The sequence below is a fragment of the Coturnix japonica genome, chromosome Z (genome assembly GCF_054131305.1).
Source record: "Coturnix japonica strain WE chromosome Z, WE-NBRP24, whole genome shotgun sequence".
NCBI classification, from domain to species: domain Eukaryota; kingdom Metazoa; phylum Chordata; class Aves; order Galliformes; family Phasianidae; genus Coturnix; species Coturnix japonica.
This window is the reverse complement of record NC_140702.1, coordinates 30,127,874-30,147,269: the sequence shown is the minus strand read 5'-3', so window position 1 is coordinate 30,147,269 and position 19,396 is coordinate 30,127,874. Positions and strand designations below refer to the sequence as shown.

Genomic DNA, 19,396 nt, shown 5'->3' with positions numbered 1-19,396 from the left:
ACTGATGGGGCACAAGGCCATGACTCACAGGAACTACATTTTAAACTTGCCATTCGAGCCACTGAATTTTCAGTTTTCCTGTCAGAAATTGTGCTGGGCTACAAGCTAAAGGGTGAGGAGATGTGTGTGTTTCTCAAACGAGAGAACAGGTGCAATTGATTGTGTTAAGAATCTGAAATGTTAAACTTGAAATAATTTGTGTTTCTAGGTAAGCAAACGTGATTACTCCTTCGCTGCCAGCAGAGGGAGTGGTTTCTGGGGTACAGTATACAAACTTGTCTACCAAGGGTCAGGTTCCAACAAAGCCTTTTATTCCTGAGCAAGAAGTTGTTTTCTTTTCATTAAGAGTAAAAAAGGAAATACTAAAATGAAGGAAATGAGAAGTCACAACTCCCCCATGAGAGTGGAGTGGAAAGAGAAGCACATTTCTGTGTTATTAAATGTCACAAATTCCAAAAACCAGTGGCTGTTTCCAAGAACTCAGACTTCCTTATAGTAGTTGGGGCACTCATAAAAAGCTCAGGAAGTTCATGTAGGTCTTAACAAAATCCTCTGTTTTATCTCTTTCCTATAGAAAGTCTTATCAAGCATTGCTTGAACAAGTTACAGTCATGACAAGCAACAGTCATGGCATGTCTCTTTGCCTTTCCAAAGGTGGTTTCTAGAATATATTCTACCTATAAGAGGGAAGCAATAGCATGCTTAATATGTGTAATGACTTTTGCACACACTGTAGGTGCTAAGGCAGTGTGTCTCTTCAATATAAACTACGATAGAACAGAAAGTGGCTTCATTGCTTCTGTTTGTTTCTTTTCAGGCTTGTGGTAGTTATTTCCGAACATAAAGCAATCTGAATCAAACCCAGTCTTTCAAATCTATCCTTTCACCTATTTTGGTACCTGTTTCTTGGAACCAAGGCTTATATTCTCAAACAACCTCTTAAGTTGTGAATGCCATGTTCTTTATGGAATCATAGAATTCCTGCGGTTGGAAAAGATCTCCAAGACCATCCAGTCCAACTATTCACCTGCTAGCAATATAACTGAACTTGTACCTCACTAACACATCAAAATGTTTCTTGAACACCTCTGGGGACAGTGACTCTACCGCCTCCCTGGGCAGCCCATTCTAGTGCCTAACCACACATTCTGAGAATAAATTTTTTCCTAATATCCAACTCAAACCTTTCCTGGCTTGACTTGAGGCTATTCCCTCTTGTCCTTTTTCCTATTACCTGGAAGAAGATGTTGATCCCCTCTTGGCCACAGCTTCCTTTCAGGCAATCGTAGAGATCTATAAGGTCACCCTCAAGCCTTCTCTTCTCCAGACTAAACAATCCCAGTTCCCTCAGCTGCTCCTCCTATAACTCGTACTCCACACTCCTCACCTGCTTCATTGCCTTTATCTGGACATGCTACAGGGCCTTACTGTCTTTCTTGTAGTGAGGGGCCCAAAACTGAACTCAGTACTTGAGGTGCAGCCTCACCAGAGTTGAGTACAGGGGCTTGATCACTTCCCCGCTCCTTCTGGCTGCACTATTTCAGATACAAGCCAGGATGTCATTGGCTTTCTTGGTCTACACCCCCAAGTGTATTTCTTCCACACAGTGTTACAGATATTCTGCCCCAACCCTGTAGTAGCAATGCGTAAGGTTGTTCTGACCAAAGTGCAGGACCTGGCACTTGGTCTTGTTGAAATTCATCCCATTGGCTTCAGCCCAGCTATCCACCAGACCCAGATCCTTCTGAGGGGCCTTCCTAGCCCCAGGCAAATTAACCCTTCCTCCCAGTATGGTGTAATCTTCAAACTTACTCAGGATGCACTCAGTCCCCTCATTTAGGTCATCAGTGAATATATTAAACAGGACAGGCCCCAGTGCTGACCCCTGGGAATCATCAGTCATGAAACAAAATGACCAACAAAACTTGCTTACTCTATTTTCCTTTACAGTGTGTTTCCAATGCGATCATTTTTTGCAGTACTGGAAAATGCAAATTAGTTGGGTTCTCTCCCACTTAAAATTTTTTTAAATAGACCTCTCTGCACTTCATTCTGACAGCACCTTTCCCAGACATTTAAGAGTACTACAGAACATATATTTATTGGTTGATCCCTGATAGTCAGTTGTAACTTTCTAACTTTGTTTTCATAAAATTCTGGATGGATAGAATGGTTTAGGTTGGAACAAACCTTAAAGATCATCTAGTTCCAGTCCTTCTGCCTTGGGCAGAAGGGGTCCATCTCACTAGACCACATTGCTTTAAGTCTCATCCAGCCAGGCTCTGAATACTTCAAGGGACATGCCTTCCACAGCTTCTCTGGGCAACACATTCCAGTTTCTCACCACCCTCTTATTAAATAATTTCTTCTGATGTCTAAACTAAACCTGCCCTCTTATAGCTTAAAACCATTACCCCTTGTCTTTTCATTACACTCACTGATGTATTCTTCCCCATCTTTCCTGTGGGCCATGTTCAGGTACTGGAAGGCCACTATAAGGTCTTCCCAGCGCCATCTCATCTCTATGCTGAACAACCCCAACTTCTTCAGCCTGTGTTCATGGGTGTGTTGTTGGAAGAATGATCATTTGCAGGGTGCCTGGAGTTGCAGTACTGTCTGTGAGTTCCACTGGTTGCCCAAACATCTCAATGAAGGATAAACTACAGATCCTCCGAGTATTCAAGAGTAACTGTTTGAAGTTCAGACCATGACTAATAATAAATACAATAAAATGTCAAGAATGTTCTTTTCAAAGTTCAGGGGCAACTTGAACTTTGCAATTCAAACTTAGGCCTAGAAATCAATCAAAACTGCAGACATTTGATTGTGATGTTACAGGAAAGATGAGAGCATTCACCACACAGTCCTTTCGTCAAGGTCCTCCAACACTTTCACAGTTAACATTTTTTGTAATTCTCTAAAAGAGCAGAATTAGAGGAAAACAGTTGAATGGAATTCTTTTGACAAAAGACGATGGAATCTTTGACAGACATATAGTGGAAGTTTAGCCCAGAACAATCTGTAAAAAACATTTCTACATCTTTCTGCCTGCTTCCACTCCCTCCTGCTCAACCCCCATAACCACCAGTATACCAGGATCTTGTAACAAGATAAGTATTAGGGAGGCCACCAAGTCTGCAGTCTATCCACAGAAGAAAATACAAGGACCAGAAACTAAATCCTTCCAACAGCATAGAATCTGTTAAATGAAAATTGCTGGCACATCTCCTGTGTTCCTGCAAGCTTCACCTGGGAAAATTACAAATGCAGTGTTCCAGGACTTTTGAAAGCCCTTACCTTTTATGCCTAACATTTATTCTCTAGCTGTGGCAAGAGCAGGAAAAGTGCAGCTGAAAATGATGTGTATGTGGGAGTGGAAAGACATTATCAGTTAGGTTTTTATTTCTTCTTGCTTTCTGTGGTCCCTAATGTCAGGACAAACTCTTAGATCAGTAAAGTTCAATGCAAACAAACATGTATCTGAATAAAACTAAACAAGACTGTTCTTTAATATGCATTATACCCACAAAGAACATAAAGCCAGTTGCATAGCACTTACCAATGGCACAAAGCAGCTGCAGTAGATCCACACCAGATTTCTTATCAGTGCACAGTAGCACAGTTCCTCAGGAGCACAGCTTTCTACAAGGGTAGATTAGAAGTTGTGTTGTGATATAGATTGAATCTGTCCAATTGTATTACTCCAGTAGCATTTAAAGTGAGATAACACAAATAAATAGTAGCAGTATCTTTGTCCTGTAGATTGTAATTACAGGTAGAAGATAAGCATGAATATGTTAAACTACAGGGGCTGTTAATCTATGCCTTCTTACTCATCTCTGCTATTCTGTTTTAATACTATGTGGAGACCAAACAGAAGTATGGTCTGCTCTAACAGTTGCAAGGGCTTTGTATACTTGTTTTGTCAAGATAAAAAATAAACTATGTTAAATGCAGTTAAGGTAAGGCTGTGTGCAGAGCAGCCCTTAAACACAGTGATGAGCTGTCCATGGTAATTAAACACTGGAAAAAGGATTTTCATGAAAATACATTATAGTGGAAGCTTGGCCACTGACTTTTATGTCCAGGAAGAATTTGCATACCTTCAGATGGCTTTTACTGTAAAATGGATGAGCTTGTCTGCCTCGTAAACAAAACTGCAACAAGGTTCCAGAATTGATGCCCTTAGTAATGACTTTCAAGAATCTGCCTTAACATCTGAAAATTACTTTCAAAGATTTTGTTACTTCATTTAAAAACAACAGCAAAAAATATTGCAACCTCTCCCAACACTCAGCTTCTCTGAAACTATGTCATCTCTCCTGTGAGAAAGTTGTTTTCCAGACTGGGGGCTGTGATCTCCTTTTCACATTTTCATCCATAAGCAGGCAGAACTGTGAACCCTGTTTATTCATCAGTTCAGGATGAATGTTACTAGTGATACCTGTAAATTGTAGAAGCAGATTTACTATGGCAAGGATAGTTTTTAAGCAACAGTGAAACCTCTTCGTCTGTACATCACATTCATTTGTGATCTTGACTGGATATTCAAAAACCCTTTTTGGTATGCAAAGAAAACAGAGCACTTACTGCATTGTGAACTAAATTTTCATTTTTCATAAGCAAAGAAGATACTTATATTTTGAAAAGATTTTCCATATTACTGAAAGTTTTCAGGAGCATATAGAAAAAAAAAAGATTATACATGGAGCAAAGAAGACCATGTAGTGGAAAAACTATTAGTGATCATATATCACTACCCTATGCTATAATGCCAAAACAAGGTTCAGAGTAATGCTATCAGCTAAAAGTGTACTGAAAGCTATGAGTTTGTATGTTATTGAATAACTGTCTGCAACTGATTCTTTTTATCAAATTAATTATAAGAGGTATTGTTGTCTTTTGCATTTCAAGAGCCATAAAGTGACATGTCTGCTTTTTAAAGAGCTGCTCATTTAACAGATGTTAAAACATTTAAGTTTTGAAGTATTCAGAAACAACTCATCACAAAAACTCAGAAAAAATTAAGAGCAAGTCATATTCATACTGCCTTTTTACCATCGTAAGTTATTAAACATCAGTAAATTAGAAAGTGGACACAGTATCATTTATTTCTCACTTTGCAAGTAAATGATATATTCAGAATAGTTAGTTCTGTCTGTCCACAAACAAGGATTAACATACAAATTACATACCTGGAAGGACATCAGTCATGCATATGGGCATATCCAGCAGCATCTGGGCTTAGACACCATGTGCAGTCTGAACTTCAGCAAGACACTAGAGAAATACATCAGCTGATTGCTTGCTGAGTGTCTTTGGCACTTTAATGTTTAGTCCACGCTTTTGCTTTTCTGTAATTCTTTGTTATTGTTAGCACTTACTATGGAGTTAGTCTCCCTGCTCAACTCTCTAAAAGTTTGCTTATAGCTGACATCATTTAGAGTGCCATCAGCAAGGACGGTGTAAAAATATAGTAAACTTTCAACTGCTGGTAGTCATGTGCTAATGCAGAAGCAAAATCATTGCCATATATCAAACCCAGTCAGGAAGAAAGGTCTGCTTAAGAAACCCAGCAGTGTCTGAGCCTACCTTTCAAAGTGCCTTTAAACATGTAGCCAAGAATCAATAAAAAACTGGTCCCTTTTCTGGATTCTTGTTATTATTACAGTTTAATTCCCATTGCAGGTGAATGTAGACACAGCAGATCTCAGCAAGAGATCACAACATCTCACAGGAATAAATTATACAAGCCTAGATAATTTAATGGGATCTGTTCACATCTAGAGAGGCCAGGTTGCAAAATGCCTTTTGCTATGGCCTAAATTGCTATGAATTTGTAGCCTGTTTTCCCTTTTATGTCTTAAATTTGTTCCAAAAGGAGGGAGATGGGGGTTAGAGACACAACAGACTAACAGTATTTTCCTAACAAGCTAACTCACCTTGGCAAAGGAAGCTTCTGATGCTTTGTCTGCCTCTCTTTTTTTCTTCCCCCCACAACCAACATGCACATTGCTGAAGGAAGGACTGTGCTCACAAAAGCAGGCTGAGTAAGAAATAGGAAATCATAGGCCTCAATTAGCATCAGCTTGAAAGCATTCATTGTTTTCTTACATTTCTGTGCATGTGAGATTTAGCCAGGTCACAGATTTTGTAAGTTGCTTTGCAAGGTAAAGGTCAAATAATACTGATTTCAAAGAAGAAAGGAGCTAATTAAAATGCTCTATAAATGAAATACAAATTTGATTTTATATATTTCAAAATAAAAAGATTCAGCTGAATGCACAGCCTCCAGGCTGGCTTCTAGAAGAGGTAGTGAATTCCAATAAAAAAAGACGTGTTTTGCATGGATGAAGCCTGTTTGTTTCTAAGCCACAATGATTCATACCCGTCCTTCATTTTGTGCGTGCATCGTGCTGGTTGGTTGTGTGGATAGATTAACTGTGACAGGCTGTGACATCAGCAAGGGCTGGATGCTGCCTGGCTGTGCAGTTTGCGGTGTATCCTCCCTTCACTTACTGCTGGGCTGACTCATTCACCGTACAGGGAGAGTGAATTATGCTGAGTATAGACCCAGTTCTGTCCTCAGAGAGGCATAGCGTGGAATTGAGTCTTTGGCATTCTGCCTCTGTGTAGAAGCCTCCATGCAGAAGCTGTGCTGTAAGCAGGCAGATTTTAAGTCTGTGTTTATAGCTGGGAAGCAAATGAAATTTGTATTAATGCTAACAAATAAAACTGGAAGTTACAAAATATGCCAGTTATTTAGCAGGGGTAAAGTAATATTTGGCCTTTCAGTTCGGAAAAATTGTCTAAATTAGGCTTTCTGGCCTGTAATGCCTTTGTGAAAAGCACAGATCATGTTTTGTTTAAGAACTGGTAGGAAGGAATAATTAACATTTGTGAACCTCCAAATGGTTGAGTGATCATGGTTATTTTGGGGTACAAGGATTTCACAGAAAAGGACTTCCATACATGTAATGATTGTATGAAATGAGATTGAGTAGAGCAAGGACATGGTAGAAGCAGTTCTATCTACTGTGAATGAGTACCATACTGCCGGATTCCACTGAGTTCAGAAGGGAGAGTGTTGTTTATTAGTAACCCAGGGGCCTGCTAATTTCATAGTTATTCATTAATGATCTTTGCTTAAACCTGAGGTATCAATTTAGTAGGTTTTTTTTTAGTTGGTGTTGATGAAACTTGGAGCAATAGCCACTGAAAAGGTGACCTCTGGAAAGGTGAATGCTCATGAAATACACTCTGCCCTTCTCTCTGAGATATCATTTCCATAATACTAACAGTCTCCTAGGACCTGCTTCTGAGGCCAGGAAATTTTAAAGTAATCAGCAGAAAAGGAATTAAATTTATACAGTTGGTGATTTTGGACCAAACAAGCTCTTTGTAACAGTCTGAACTTTATGCTGGCTCCATATCATTCCTCACAGCTGCCAAAAAACAGGGATGCAGATCCTTTTGTGTTGTAAGAGGGACTTAGTGAGCAGCAGGTTGGCCTCTTGGAAAAGGTAAACTTGCGTATGTATCCCCTCTATAGGTCTTGACTTTCATCTTGAAGATGCTGTGCCTGCAACTTATGTGATTTACTGTCGCTTCACAGCCTACTTTCCTGGCTAAAGAAGACACCTGCTTCTGAAGATTGGTCCTTCTGGAGAGCATTGTGGCAGTTAGAGGTTGAACTGACAGAGCTTATCGGTGCTTGTGCCTTCATTTTTCCAGTGAACATTTTCTAGAAGTTGTTTTTCTCTGTGCTTGTCAAAAGTAAGACTCAGAGCAGAAGGACGTTTTTTGTTTCATCAAATATGTTTTGTCTATTCTGGAGATTTGTGGTCTATTAAAATTGCATCAGGGATGCTAAAAATGCAGCAAGCAGTTCCTCTGGTTACTGTATCTAAGGATGCTCTTTGTAGTAGTCGCCTACAACAGTTGTTTACACTTTAGAGGTGGCACCTGATTACTGTGCATATTAAGTCATAAGAACAACAGTGCCTGCCCGGCACAGCCAAGAGCCACATCCTGGCACTATAGCCCAAAGGAGAGTTTGCTTGCATGAAGCAGTTTGCCAGGACACATAGTGATGTTCCAGCATACAGCTAAACACCTTTGTCAAACTAGTACTTGTATGTGACATGATCATAATCTCAGCTAACATGATAGCAACTTGCCTAGTATCTTGGGCCCCAATTTCAGTTATCTCTAGGTAATATAGAAATCCTCCTACAGATGAGACACTTTCTTTAGGTGGCTCCCTTGTGGGCTGCAGCTTTCAATTCTGAAGTCAGACAATGCCCCATGGAAAAATTATGTTTACTGTTAAGAGATTATTTGCACCTCACCTCTGCTTTCATCTTGTGCCCATTTTCTGTTTTTGTCTGCATCCACAATTAGACCACCAATCTTTTCCAACAGAAGTTTCCAGTGAAGATGTAAACAGGTTCTGCTGCTCTGAGACTCGTGTTAGCCACCACCACTAACCTGCTAGAAGAGAGCAACAGACAAGCAACAAGCAACAGACACATCTGGCCCTGCTGCTATTGCTGTTCTCAGGCACTGATGAAAGCAAGTTAAGCTTTTGACTTGTGTGGTGTTTATGTCCATCAGAAATGCTAAGGGAGGCTACACAAGTTGAGTGGAATGTCTGAATAAGAAATGCACTACTCTAATATGTAGGTATCTCCTGTTCATATTAATGCTAGGCCAGACAAAGCGCTCTTCATTAGAAGACCTCTGCTGATGGTTACCCCATATGCTGTCTTTCATGTCCTAAGCAGGTCTGTGATGTACCAATTGAGGTCAGCCACAGTATTTCCTCTTACAGAGAATTTTGTTCATTGACATTTGATAAAGTTACCTTCACATATTATCAGAGGTTCAATACCCAGCGGAAGATTACCTGGAACAGAAGCACACCCTGCCTGTGTATTTCTCGCTGTCTTTACAGATAAGATATTTGGTCCAATGTCTGTGTGCATGCTTGCTTTCTAAAGTCTTTTTCAGACTTTACTACTGTACCCCTGGGAAGGATCAACTTAGGACAAAAGAGAGAAAGATGCAACCTGCTGAGCAGAAGGAAGCTATAGCCATAGGCCAAGGAGCAGAAGCAACAGCTGTGCTAACTGAAGCAGATCTGGCTGTGAGCTAGATTGCAGACTTGCTAAAGCAAGCTTATCACTTCTGTGATGAGAGACTGAGTGAGTAAATGAGGAATAAGATGAAAGTGGAATGGATAAGATTCACAACATGAAGATCTTAAAAAATATTCATGGAATTAGAGAATCACAGAATGGTTTGGGTTGGAAGAGTCTTTAAATGTGCTGTGTGCAGGGTTGCCATTGACAAGATCAGGCTGTCCAAGGCCCCATTCAGCTTGGCCTTCAACACCCCTGGGGATGGGCACCTACAGTTCCAGGAGTGCATCAGGCAAACTGTGACCTAGTTGCTATTACTAAAACATGATGAGACCACTCTTATGACTGGAGTACTGTGATGGATGGTTACAAGCTCTTCAGACCGGATAGACGAGGAAGGAAGGGTGCTGGTGTAGCCCTTTATATTAAAGACAGTTTTGATGTTGAAGAGTTTGGGGTTGGGAATGATAAAGTAATCTGTGGGTAAATGTCTGTGGGTAAGGATCAGGGAGATGTTGGCTGTAGGGGTAACATCTTGGTGGGGGAGTATTATAGACTGCCTAATCAGGATGAAGACATGGACAAGGCATTCTGTGAATAGCTTGTGGAAGTTGCACGGTTGCCAGCACTTGTTCTTATGGGAGACTTCAACTTCCCTGATACATGTTTGGAATATAACACAGAGCAGGAGAAGCAGTCCAAGAGGTTTCTAGAGTGTGTGGAAGATTGCTTCCTTACACAGCTGGTACAAAAGCCTACCTGGGGTGGTGCCCTGGTAGACCTGCTCTTCAATAACACTGAAGGACTGGTAGGTGATGTGAAGGTTGGGGAATGTCTTGGGCATAGCGACCATGAAGTTGTAGAATTCTCTGTTCTTGGAGATGTCAGAAGGGTGACTAGTAAAACTGCTCTCTTGAACTTCCAGAGGGTAGACTTTCACCTGTTCAGGACACTTGTTGCAGGAGTATCTTGGGAGTTGCTCCTTAAGGATAAAGAGATCCAGGAAGCCTGGATGCTCCTCAAGGTGGAAATCTTAAAGGCACAAGAACAGGCTGTCTCTGAGTGCTGTAAGGCGAGCTGTAGGGGAAGAAGAACAGTGTGGATGAATCAGGAACTGTTGTTGAGACTCTGGCAGAGAAAGAAAGTCTGTGTCCTCTGGAAGCAGGGACAGGCTACTTGGGGAGATTACAAGGAAGTTGCTAAGGTATGCAGAGAGGAAGTAAGGAAGGCAAAAGCCCAACTTGAACTCAGATTGGCCTCTACAGTAAAAGAGAATAAGAAATCCTTTTATAAATATATCAATGGTAAAAGAAGAACCAAGGAAAATGTCCATCCTTTATTTGATGCAGTGGGGAATGTGACCACTGAGGACAAAGAGAAGACTGAGGTCCTCAACATGTTCTTTACATCTGCCTTTAATAGGCAGATCAGTTATCCTCAGGACACTTTATGCCCTGATCTGGGATGGAAAGCAGAATATAGCCCGCAGACAGTTAAAGAGCTCCTCATCCATCTGTACTGTCACAAGTCCATGGGACTGGATGGGATCCCCCCTCAGGTGCTGAAGGAGCTGGCAGGGGTGATTGCCGAGCTCTTCTCTGCCATCTGCCAGTGTTCCTGGTTGTCTGTAGAGGTCTCAGTGGATTGGAGGCTTGCTGATGTGACAAGAAGGGCTGTAAGGAGGATCTGGGGAACTACAGGCCTGGGTGAGATCACACAGCATGTGCATGGCATCCAGGGGATCAGGCCAAGTCAGTGTTGGTTTGTGAAAGGCAGGTTTAGCTTGACCAACCTCATATTCTTCTACAACTGGGTGACCAGACTGGTAGATGAGGGAAAGGCTGTTGATATAATCTACCTAGACTTCAGCAAAGCCTTTGACACAGTCTCTATAGTATTCTCCTGGAGATAACTGAATGCCCGTGACCTGGACAGGTATACCCTTCTTTGAGTAAGGAACTGGCTAGAATTCATTCTAGCTATACTGCTATTTGCCCGTGTAAAAAGTCAATCTCCCAGCTGTTGATAAGCCCCCTTTAAGGCTACAGCGAGGTCTTCTTGAGCCTTCACTCCTCCAAGCTGAATAATCCCAGCTCCCTCAGCCTGTCTTCATAGAAGAGATGCTCCAGCCCTCTCTGATTGTCCTCATGGCCTCCCCTGGACCTGTTCTGACAGCTTTCCAGCTTTACATCTTCCTTGTGCCAGGGACCTGAATATACTACCCCAGATGGGGCCTCACAAAGGCAGAGCAGAGAGGGACTATCCCCTCCCTCTCTCTACTGGCTACCCCTCTTTTGATGCAGCCCTGGACATCATTGGCCTTCTGGGCTGCCACTTCGCACTGTTGGTTCAAGTACAGGTTTTTGTCTACCAAAATCCCACATCATTCTCCACAGGGCTGTTCTCAAAGAGTTTTCACACTCTGTAAGTGGGAAGAGAGAGAGAGAAAGCTTGAAGATCTGTAGGAGTTTGCAAGTTTATTATCAAAGACAATGCAGTCTTTTGACTGCTGAGTTGATCAGTTTTGATCTTGTCATTAGTGTCATAAAAATTTATTTGCTATCATGTCTTGTCAGCCTGACAGATGAGCCAATATTTATTATGCAGAATGTTTGGAAATGATAACGTCTTGTCTCAGTCGTGGCAGCCAGCATTGCTTCCAGACACCCCAAGACACGTAGTGATGCAGCTTAAATTTTATGTTTCTTGGTGATAAGTCATTAATTTGACACCTTACTAAGGGTAAGAACAAAGTCTGTGAAAGTGGCAATTGTACCACTGAAGTAAGTATTTTGTAAATAGCAGAATACTTTGTAATCTATTTGCAAGGATGAAATGATTCTTGTAAAGTGGCAGGCCAGGCAAAGGAATTAAAACATGCTTCTACACTTAAACACACAGTACAGTGTATAATTTACTGCTTCCTCTGCTATGGCTGGCATTGGCATTCTGTTTTAAGTGCTTAACCTAGCGGAGGAAGGAGGAAAAAAATAGATGTGTTGAGATCTTAAGGATACACGTATAGGATAGAGGGCTGTGTTTATACTTCTGTGTTTTCATATAGTACTATGTTGCTGTTAGACTGCTGTTAGAAAGAACTTTTGTTCTTCTGCTATTATTTGTGTGGCATTATTAAGTATTTACAAGACAGTAGAGTTAATCATTTCTATGCTCGCTGAATGTAAGTATGCAAGTAAGCAAATATTTCAATAGAACACAGGGTATAACTGGAAATAGTTAATGGATCTGTGGGAGCAAAACTACATTCGGCAGCAAAATATTTGTCTTTGAACTTTGGAATGGGACTGACAGACTTCTTTTTTTTTTTTTTTTTTTTTTTTTAAATGTCTGTCTGAAAGAAAAAAAACAAACCCAAACTGAAAAAAACAACCACTTTACTAAGTCCAGCAGTAACTTCAGAAATGCTCTATGGGCACTAAAGTAAGTAGTAAAATAAATCTGCCTGCCATTTGCTTAGTTATTTCATCATTCTGCTACATTGTTTGACTTTGGTAGGAACAGCAAACCTGTAGTTTGCTACACAACAACAAGTAGTTGCAGACACAACAGTGTCTGTCATGGTGGCCGGGCATACCCTGAAAGAGAACAGCTGGCCTCAGGTCTCTGGTAAGAATGTGACCTCCTGGGACTATAAGTATGTACTTGGTTGTATCACAGATGGAGTTAGTATGGTAAATACGGCTTGGATTATGTTTTTTCTTTTTTCTTTTTCTTTTTCTTTTTTTTTTTCCTTTTTTCTTTCCTTTTTTTTTTTTTGTTTGTTTGTTTGGGTTTGTTGTTTTTTTTTTTTTGTTTTGCCTAATCTGTTTTGCTCCGCAGGTGGTAGAAATGCACTTCAGAAAAAAATTTAGAGAAACTAACACTAAGCGCTCAAAACCCAACAAGCATCCTTTGCATTACATTGCTTTTGTTGCTGCTGCTGAAGTAGGAAAAGGGCATGTGTTGGACAAGAAAAATGGCTTGCTTGTGCTGAACACCCCTCAGAGGAAGGAAATCAGTGTACAGTTCTAAGAACCCTAGTTATGTGTGGATTTTGACAGCCAAAAGAAAGCAGGCATCTGACTCATTATCTGCAACCAAGTACAACAGCATTTACGTTTAACTACTTTATTAATCTTTTTTTTTTTTTTTTTTTTTTTTTCCAGAATGGTCAATGAGAAACTTTATTACAATTTTACTGCCTTGGATAACCTTATGGATCTTCTGTGGGAAAATAAGCTTATTCCAGGTAAGAGCAGCTCCCTACCTCCAGAACTTGCCCCCTAAAGGGGCCATAGAAGCAGGTTCTCAAGGTACAGTATCCCCTGAATTTCTGCAGATATCCACTGTCTAAAGTTCCCCCTCTGCACCAGATTTATGATGGTAAGCATTTATTTTGGTTACTGTTGTCATCAGCAAGGAACAAATGTGAGCAAACTCAAATCTGAAATATTCCCAGAGAAAACATGTAGATACAGGAAAGAAAGACAACTTATTGATGTTTCTTCATTATCTTTGCTTCTTCACTAATGAGTTTGCTTCAAATAATACAATAACCCTTTCACTAATTAAAAGGGGATAATGTTAAAAATGAAAAGAACCTCATATTTTGTGTCTGTTTTAGGATTTGAATTGATGGGGAATCCATCAGGATATTTTCTAAATTTTGAAGATAAAGGGCAAGTAATAAGATGGAGGAACTTAGTTACACTTCTGGCCAACAGATACATAGGTAAGTTCCAAAAAAAATGGAACAGCCCTATTACTTATTGTACTGTAGTCCTTTTTAGCTACCTCACAATGTTTCATAGTTTCATAGTTTCGTGCGGGTTGGAAGGGACCTTAGAGATCATCGAGTCCAACCCCCGGGATTCGAGTCTCCTGTGTAGCAGAGCGGCACTGCTACCACTTGCGCCACAGGGCATGTTCTGTGGCTTGTTAGAGTTTCTTGATGATACATTTCAGCACTGAACAGGAAAATATGCATATCAGAATAGCAAATGGGACAGTAGCCCCATTTAACTTATCCACAGCCAAGAGCCATAATGTACAGTGTGTGGTCTGGGTAGCCCATTTGGCCTACCTGTGAGGACTGAATTTTAATTTGTATTGCTTGTGCTAGGGCATGATAGCCTGAATACATACTACATGGCAGCTTTAAGAATTTCTAATGCATCAGATGCTTTAGTCTAGGCCTCATGCAGTCAATGTGTGTTGACAACAAAGCTATTACCCACATCACCTCAGTCTGCAGTCTTGTGCTGGTGGTCTTTTCATTTCTCCACTATTGTTATACCCAAGATGAAAGATCATTTTGAAATTACCAAAATTGCATTTTTATGATTATTAAAAAGAGATAATTTACACCCTGTTGTATCTCTGGGTGTATACCTTAACACACAGCACATGACTAGCTGATAGGATTACCTGTACATGCACTGCAACTCACTGATAAATGAGGCCTCTTGCGCAGATAGATACGGATTGGAGCATGTTGCTAAATGGAATTTTGAAACTTGGAATGAACCAGATCACCATGACTTTGACAATGTGTCTATGACAGTGAAAGGTAAGCACATTTTTGAGCACTTACTAGTGTAGTAATGTTAGAAGAGTTTGTGTGGTATGTGTGTTGAATGGGGAACAGTGAAGAAGGAGAAATGCTGTTGAATGAATAAAATAGATCTGAGAGTTAAGCATGAAAAAAGTATCTAATCTTTTATGCTACAGCCATGTTACTGACTACAATAATGACACTGTCCCTTGCTTGAATATCAGTATAAGTACAGGGATAGCAGAATAGGGAAAACAGAACACAAATTACACTCTTAAGACCATTGATTGGTTATAAAATAAGTTTACAGGAGGTAACAGGATGCAGTAAGAGGAAAGTAATTCATTGTCGGATATGTGCTTTAGGACCCTGAACTCACAAGACCTTAGGAAGAACCTTGTGAATGCAGTGGAGGCTTTAATGTATTCTCATATTATCAGTCCAAATAAATGCAATAATAGAGTAATAGAGTAAAAGAGTTATCTTTAGTTTTAGATCAAGATTCTGAATTATCTCTGTTGTTATGTGGATCTGCTTGGACTTCAGGGTTTCTCAACTATTATGATGCTTGCTCAGAAGGATTAAGAGCAGCTAGTACTCTGCTAAAATTTGGAGGACCTGGGGATTCCTTCCACCCCTTTCCCAAGTCACCCATATGCTGGAGTCTTTTGTATCACTGCTACAATGGAACCAACTTTTTCACAAGAGAGACTGGTGTAAGGTTGGACTACATCTCTCTTCATAAGAAGGTTAGTCCAGGACTTCAATTTAAAGCTATTTTTAAGCAATTCAGTCTAAGTTATGTCTTATTCTGGTTTATGATGTTGGTTTCCTTGTGAGTGTGCAGCCTGTGGCAGGAAATACAATTATTTGTTCTAAAGAAACTTTCAGGAAGAATGTATACCCAGGAATATATTTTCAAAATGTGTTGGTGCATCTCTGTGGTTACTACTATTTGCTCACTTTTACTAAGAATATATGAAATATTGTTGCAGGGAGGTGGGCGTTCTCTCTACATCTTGCAACAAGAAGTGGAAGCAGTTGACCAAATTCAGAAGTTATTTCCAAATTTTGCTTCCATTCCCATATACAATGATGAAGCAGATCCAATGGTTGGATGGTCTGTTCCACAACTGTGGCGAGCTGATGTGACATATGCAGCTATGGTTGTAAAGGTAACTCAGTTCATTGACGGTCTTGTCATAGTAGAGTCTTGAAGCATTAATGCAATTGTAAAAGTAGACCATTTTGCAACAGTATTCGGTTTTTAATTTTTATTGTTAATATTTTAATAGTAATAATGGAGACGAGAAAATTCAGATATAGCAGGTGTTCCCCTGAATTCTTTGTTCCCAGTAGCTTTATTTAATTTATATTAAATTTATTCATCTTCCCTTAAGAAAGACAGCTGGCATCTAGCCTTCCACATGTTGGAGAATGTGCTGGATATTGTGTACAGTCCCCCAGTTAGATTCACCTGTAAGACTACCCATTCTCTCTCTGTGTAACACTGCTATTGCCACCTCCCTTCTGTGGGTTGTTATTTTCCAGCCTCTTCACAAGTTCATCTTATCAAGGGACATCAAGTATAATTAAGAAGTAAATTGATTTCTAAGCACAGGCCTGTTCTTTGGCTTTGCATAATGACTCCATACATATGGTCTTATTAATTAATGCTAGTCATTACTGCTCGTGCTTGGAAAAGCAGAAGTAGAAGAGAATGTTCAGCATGCCCTTGCAGGATCTGTATTCTGTACCCAGAGCAAGCTCAGCTTTCGCCCCTACATAGCAACAGTTACTGCTGTGTGTTGTTTTGAGAGCCACTATCTCCTATAGCAAATATGGCACCATGCGTTTCACCTGGGAACGGGATACATCTATTCACCTGCACCTCTGGGACAAGGGCTACAACCTCCTTCAGCCTGCATGCAGAAGTCTTCTCCAAAGCAGCAAGTCACTGCCTGAATTGCAGAGAATTCATTAGAGCAAACAGCAATGTTTCCAGTCACACAGTGTTATGAAGGGATAGAAAAGACAAATCCAGCAGAAAATTAACACTTTGGTAGATAGCAGTAAGAGCCCTGCGTGGTTAAAAGCTCTTATTTGAGAAGCGCAATGAGACCTTCTCTGTTGTTATCCTTCTAAGTACTATTTGATTCCTATACCTAGGCAAAATATGTTAGGCAGAGAGCTTGAGTGCTCTGACAATTTGCAGGAAAATGACAAAATAACCAGTGAAATACTGAATTTATTCCATGTTAGTGACAAATGGGTAAAACTACTTATTGAGAAACAGAATCCAGGAGCAACTTGCAGGCCCAGCTCCCTTTGTAGCCCTTTGTAATGGCTAGAAAGTATCTTTGGAACTGGAATAAATGTTTATTTGAGATGGCAAATCCAGATTACTAATCTTCTGTTCAATCAAGGAATATTATTTGTAGTTCAGACACCAAAGAAATATATTAAGAATTTATGCAGACTACTGGTAACGCTCACTTCAATCTTCTAATCAGCTGAGCTGTGTGAATACTTAAATTTTTCTGTGTTTAAACTTTCACCTCAAAAAATACTCTTCTTCATGAGCTGTGACAAATAGTTTAACTCCTTACACTTTTCTAAATGATAGTGACATGTCTTCCCCATACGCTGTGAAGATTAAAGCAAATAAAGAGATGTGTTTGTTGGATATTTTGCATCCTCTCTGCTGTTTTGCAGGTAATCATCCAGCATCAAAACTTACTAATTGCCAAAGCCAACAACACCATTAACTATACGCTGCTGAGTAATGACAATGCCTTCTTGAGCTACTACCCGCATTTCTTCACACAGCGGACTCTGACAGCACGTTTTCAGATGAATAATACAAAGCCACCTCATGTCCAGATGGTGCGGAAACCAGTGCTGACTGTCATGGGCTTGCTGGCACTACTAGGTATGGTAATCACTGATTAGGAAGCACATTAGTAACCTCATCTACATAGATACTTCGTGCATGAGAGAGATTATTTTGGCTATCTCACCCTAGATAAAAAGCTGGACTTTTTGTACTCAACTGTGATTCTTAAATAAAACAAACTCATTTTCTGTGAGATCAGGACATCTTCCTGACAGCCTGTCATCTCTTTGATTTAATGTAGTGTTTTGTTTATAAATTCTGCAAACCAAACACTTCTTTTTAGTGGACTGGTTCTTCCATTGTGTGCCATCATTTCAGACTGCAAATGACTTTAAGAAATCGTCCCAGCTGTAAGAATCATACAGCATACAAGGTGGAAATCCTAATTCATGGTTGCACACTTAGATATTGTTAGCTGAATTGCTAAGCATAGGACCTGCTGTAGTGTGTGCATGCTTTTCGGTAGCAAAAACCATACACAAGCTTGACTGGCCCTACACCTGGTAGACTAAGCTAGAATATAGCTGAACCTACAGATCCCTCTGTTTTGACCCGTCTTGCATCAGAAGTTGGATTGATTAGTGTGCTTACGGAGTTTTCACATTTTTCAAAGGAGAGAAGCAGATTTTTGCAGAAGTAAGCGGCAGTGAAGGTGAAAGCACTGAAAACAACACCTTTGGTGTCCTGGCATCTGTGCACACTCCAAGTGAGCTGCAGCCCTCAGACAGTTGGCAAGCTACTCTGCTGATGTATTCAAGTGAAGATAACAGGACTTCATCCAATATCAACACCGTCACAGTGAATGCCACCCACTTCCCCAAACTTAGAGGTAAACAGATATCATGTAGGCAATTCTCATAATTGATTGCGAGGACAGAACGTATGCTGAAACATTACTGATGAGCTGCTTTTCCTAGTGAGAGTGAGTTTCATTTGCTAACTCTCTTACTTGTCTTTTGGGCACTCCAGCACTCCCAGACATTCTGAGATACAATGGTGCTCTCTTAGGAAATGTTCTTTACACTTTGCTCCTGCCTTTAATAGCAGTGCAAAAAGTAGCTTTTCAGAAAGCTATTCATCTTGGTGTCCTTAGCTGGGTGATACCGGGCAACAAATTCTCTTATTAGTATCATTCAACATAACGACATGATTACACAATTTATGCAGTTGTCCAACAAATACATGTAGGACCTCTGCAAAAAAAAAAAAAAAAAAGAAAAAAGAAAAAAAGAAAATAAGTGGGTTTCAATTCTGGGTATGGAATTTGGCAGAGATATGTTACAGGGCCTCATAAGAGTGCTAGCCCTGTTTTTATGACTTTACAGTGGAAGTGACCCCAAACTGCTGAAATCACTTTTGAGAACGTAAGACTTCAACACCTTCTGCTAAATTAATTCATTTTGGTGTTTAAATCCAATTGAAGCATTTACTGTCTTTTATTTGTGTTCGGAAGAGCCAATGTATGTGATGTATTACCTGGACAACCACCAAACCAATCCCTATCTGAAGTGGAAAAAACTAGGAAGCCCTGACTTTCCTTCCCCGGAACAGTTCCAGCAAATAAGGGATGATGAGGTATGACCATGTCTTTGCTTGAAGTATTTTATGTGGTAAGCGCTTGCAAGTTTAATTACAGCTAAAGAACCAAGACCAGCTAAGGTATGGTAAAGGGAGAACGGTTGGACTAGATGATCTTGTAGGTCCTTTCCAACCTTGTGATTCTATGATTCTATGATAAGGTAGTCATAGTTTCCATCTCCAATACGAGTGACTTGCAGCCAAGTGGAGAAATGTAATTCACAG

The 19,396-nt window shown here is 40.2% G+C and overlaps 2 protein-coding genes across 20 annotated transcripts in view; one reads left to right on the top strand and one right to left on the bottom strand.

Annotated features, from left to right (window-relative positions):
• IDUA (alpha-L-iduronidase) overlaps positions 1-19,396 on the top strand; it is a 48,293-nt gene that overhangs the window by 21,410 nt on the left and 7,487 nt on the right. The window contains exons 1-9 of one of the 3 annotated variants that reach the window (XM_015849572.3): positions 12,652-12,770; positions 13,310-13,392; positions 13,768-13,875; positions 14,617-14,712; positions 15,244-15,446; positions 15,693-15,872; positions 17,413-17,629; positions 18,207-18,422; positions 19,047-19,168. In XM_015849572.3, coding sequence (XP_015705058.2) covers positions 13,311-13,392; positions 13,768-13,875; positions 14,617-14,712; positions 15,244-15,446; positions 15,693-15,872; positions 17,413-17,629; positions 18,207-18,422; positions 19,047-19,168 — 1,224 coding nt within the window. In that variant the 5' untranslated portion in view covers positions 12,652-12,770; position 13,310. Of the gene's footprint in view, positions 1-12,651; positions 12,771-13,309; positions 13,393-13,767; positions 13,876-14,616; positions 14,713-15,243; positions 15,447-15,692; positions 15,873-17,412; positions 17,630-18,206; positions 18,423-19,046; positions 19,169-19,396 lie in introns of those variants that run through there. The other 2 variants (XM_015849569.3, XM_085530297.1) reach the window with 2 other exon arrangements.
• Positions 1-19,396, bottom strand: part of SLC26A1 (solute carrier family 26 member 1) — a 37,205-nt gene that overhangs the window by 13,202 nt on the left and 4,607 nt on the right. For 5 of the 17 annotated variants that reach the window (XM_085530291.1, XM_015849560.3, XM_085530289.1 and 2 more), the window contains exon 3: positions 3,560-3,642. Coding sequence is in view for 6 of the 17 variants with exons in the window: in XM_015849560.3 (XP_015705046.2) it covers positions 3,560-3,642 (83 nt within the window). In the remaining 11 variants the exon portion in view is untranslated. Of the gene's footprint in view, positions 1-3,559; positions 3,643-5,195; positions 5,281-5,942; positions 6,047-8,351; positions 8,494-9,902; positions 10,221-19,396 lie in introns of those variants that run through there. The other 12 variants (XM_085530286.1, XM_085530287.1, XM_085530295.1 and 9 more) reach the window with 9 other exon arrangements.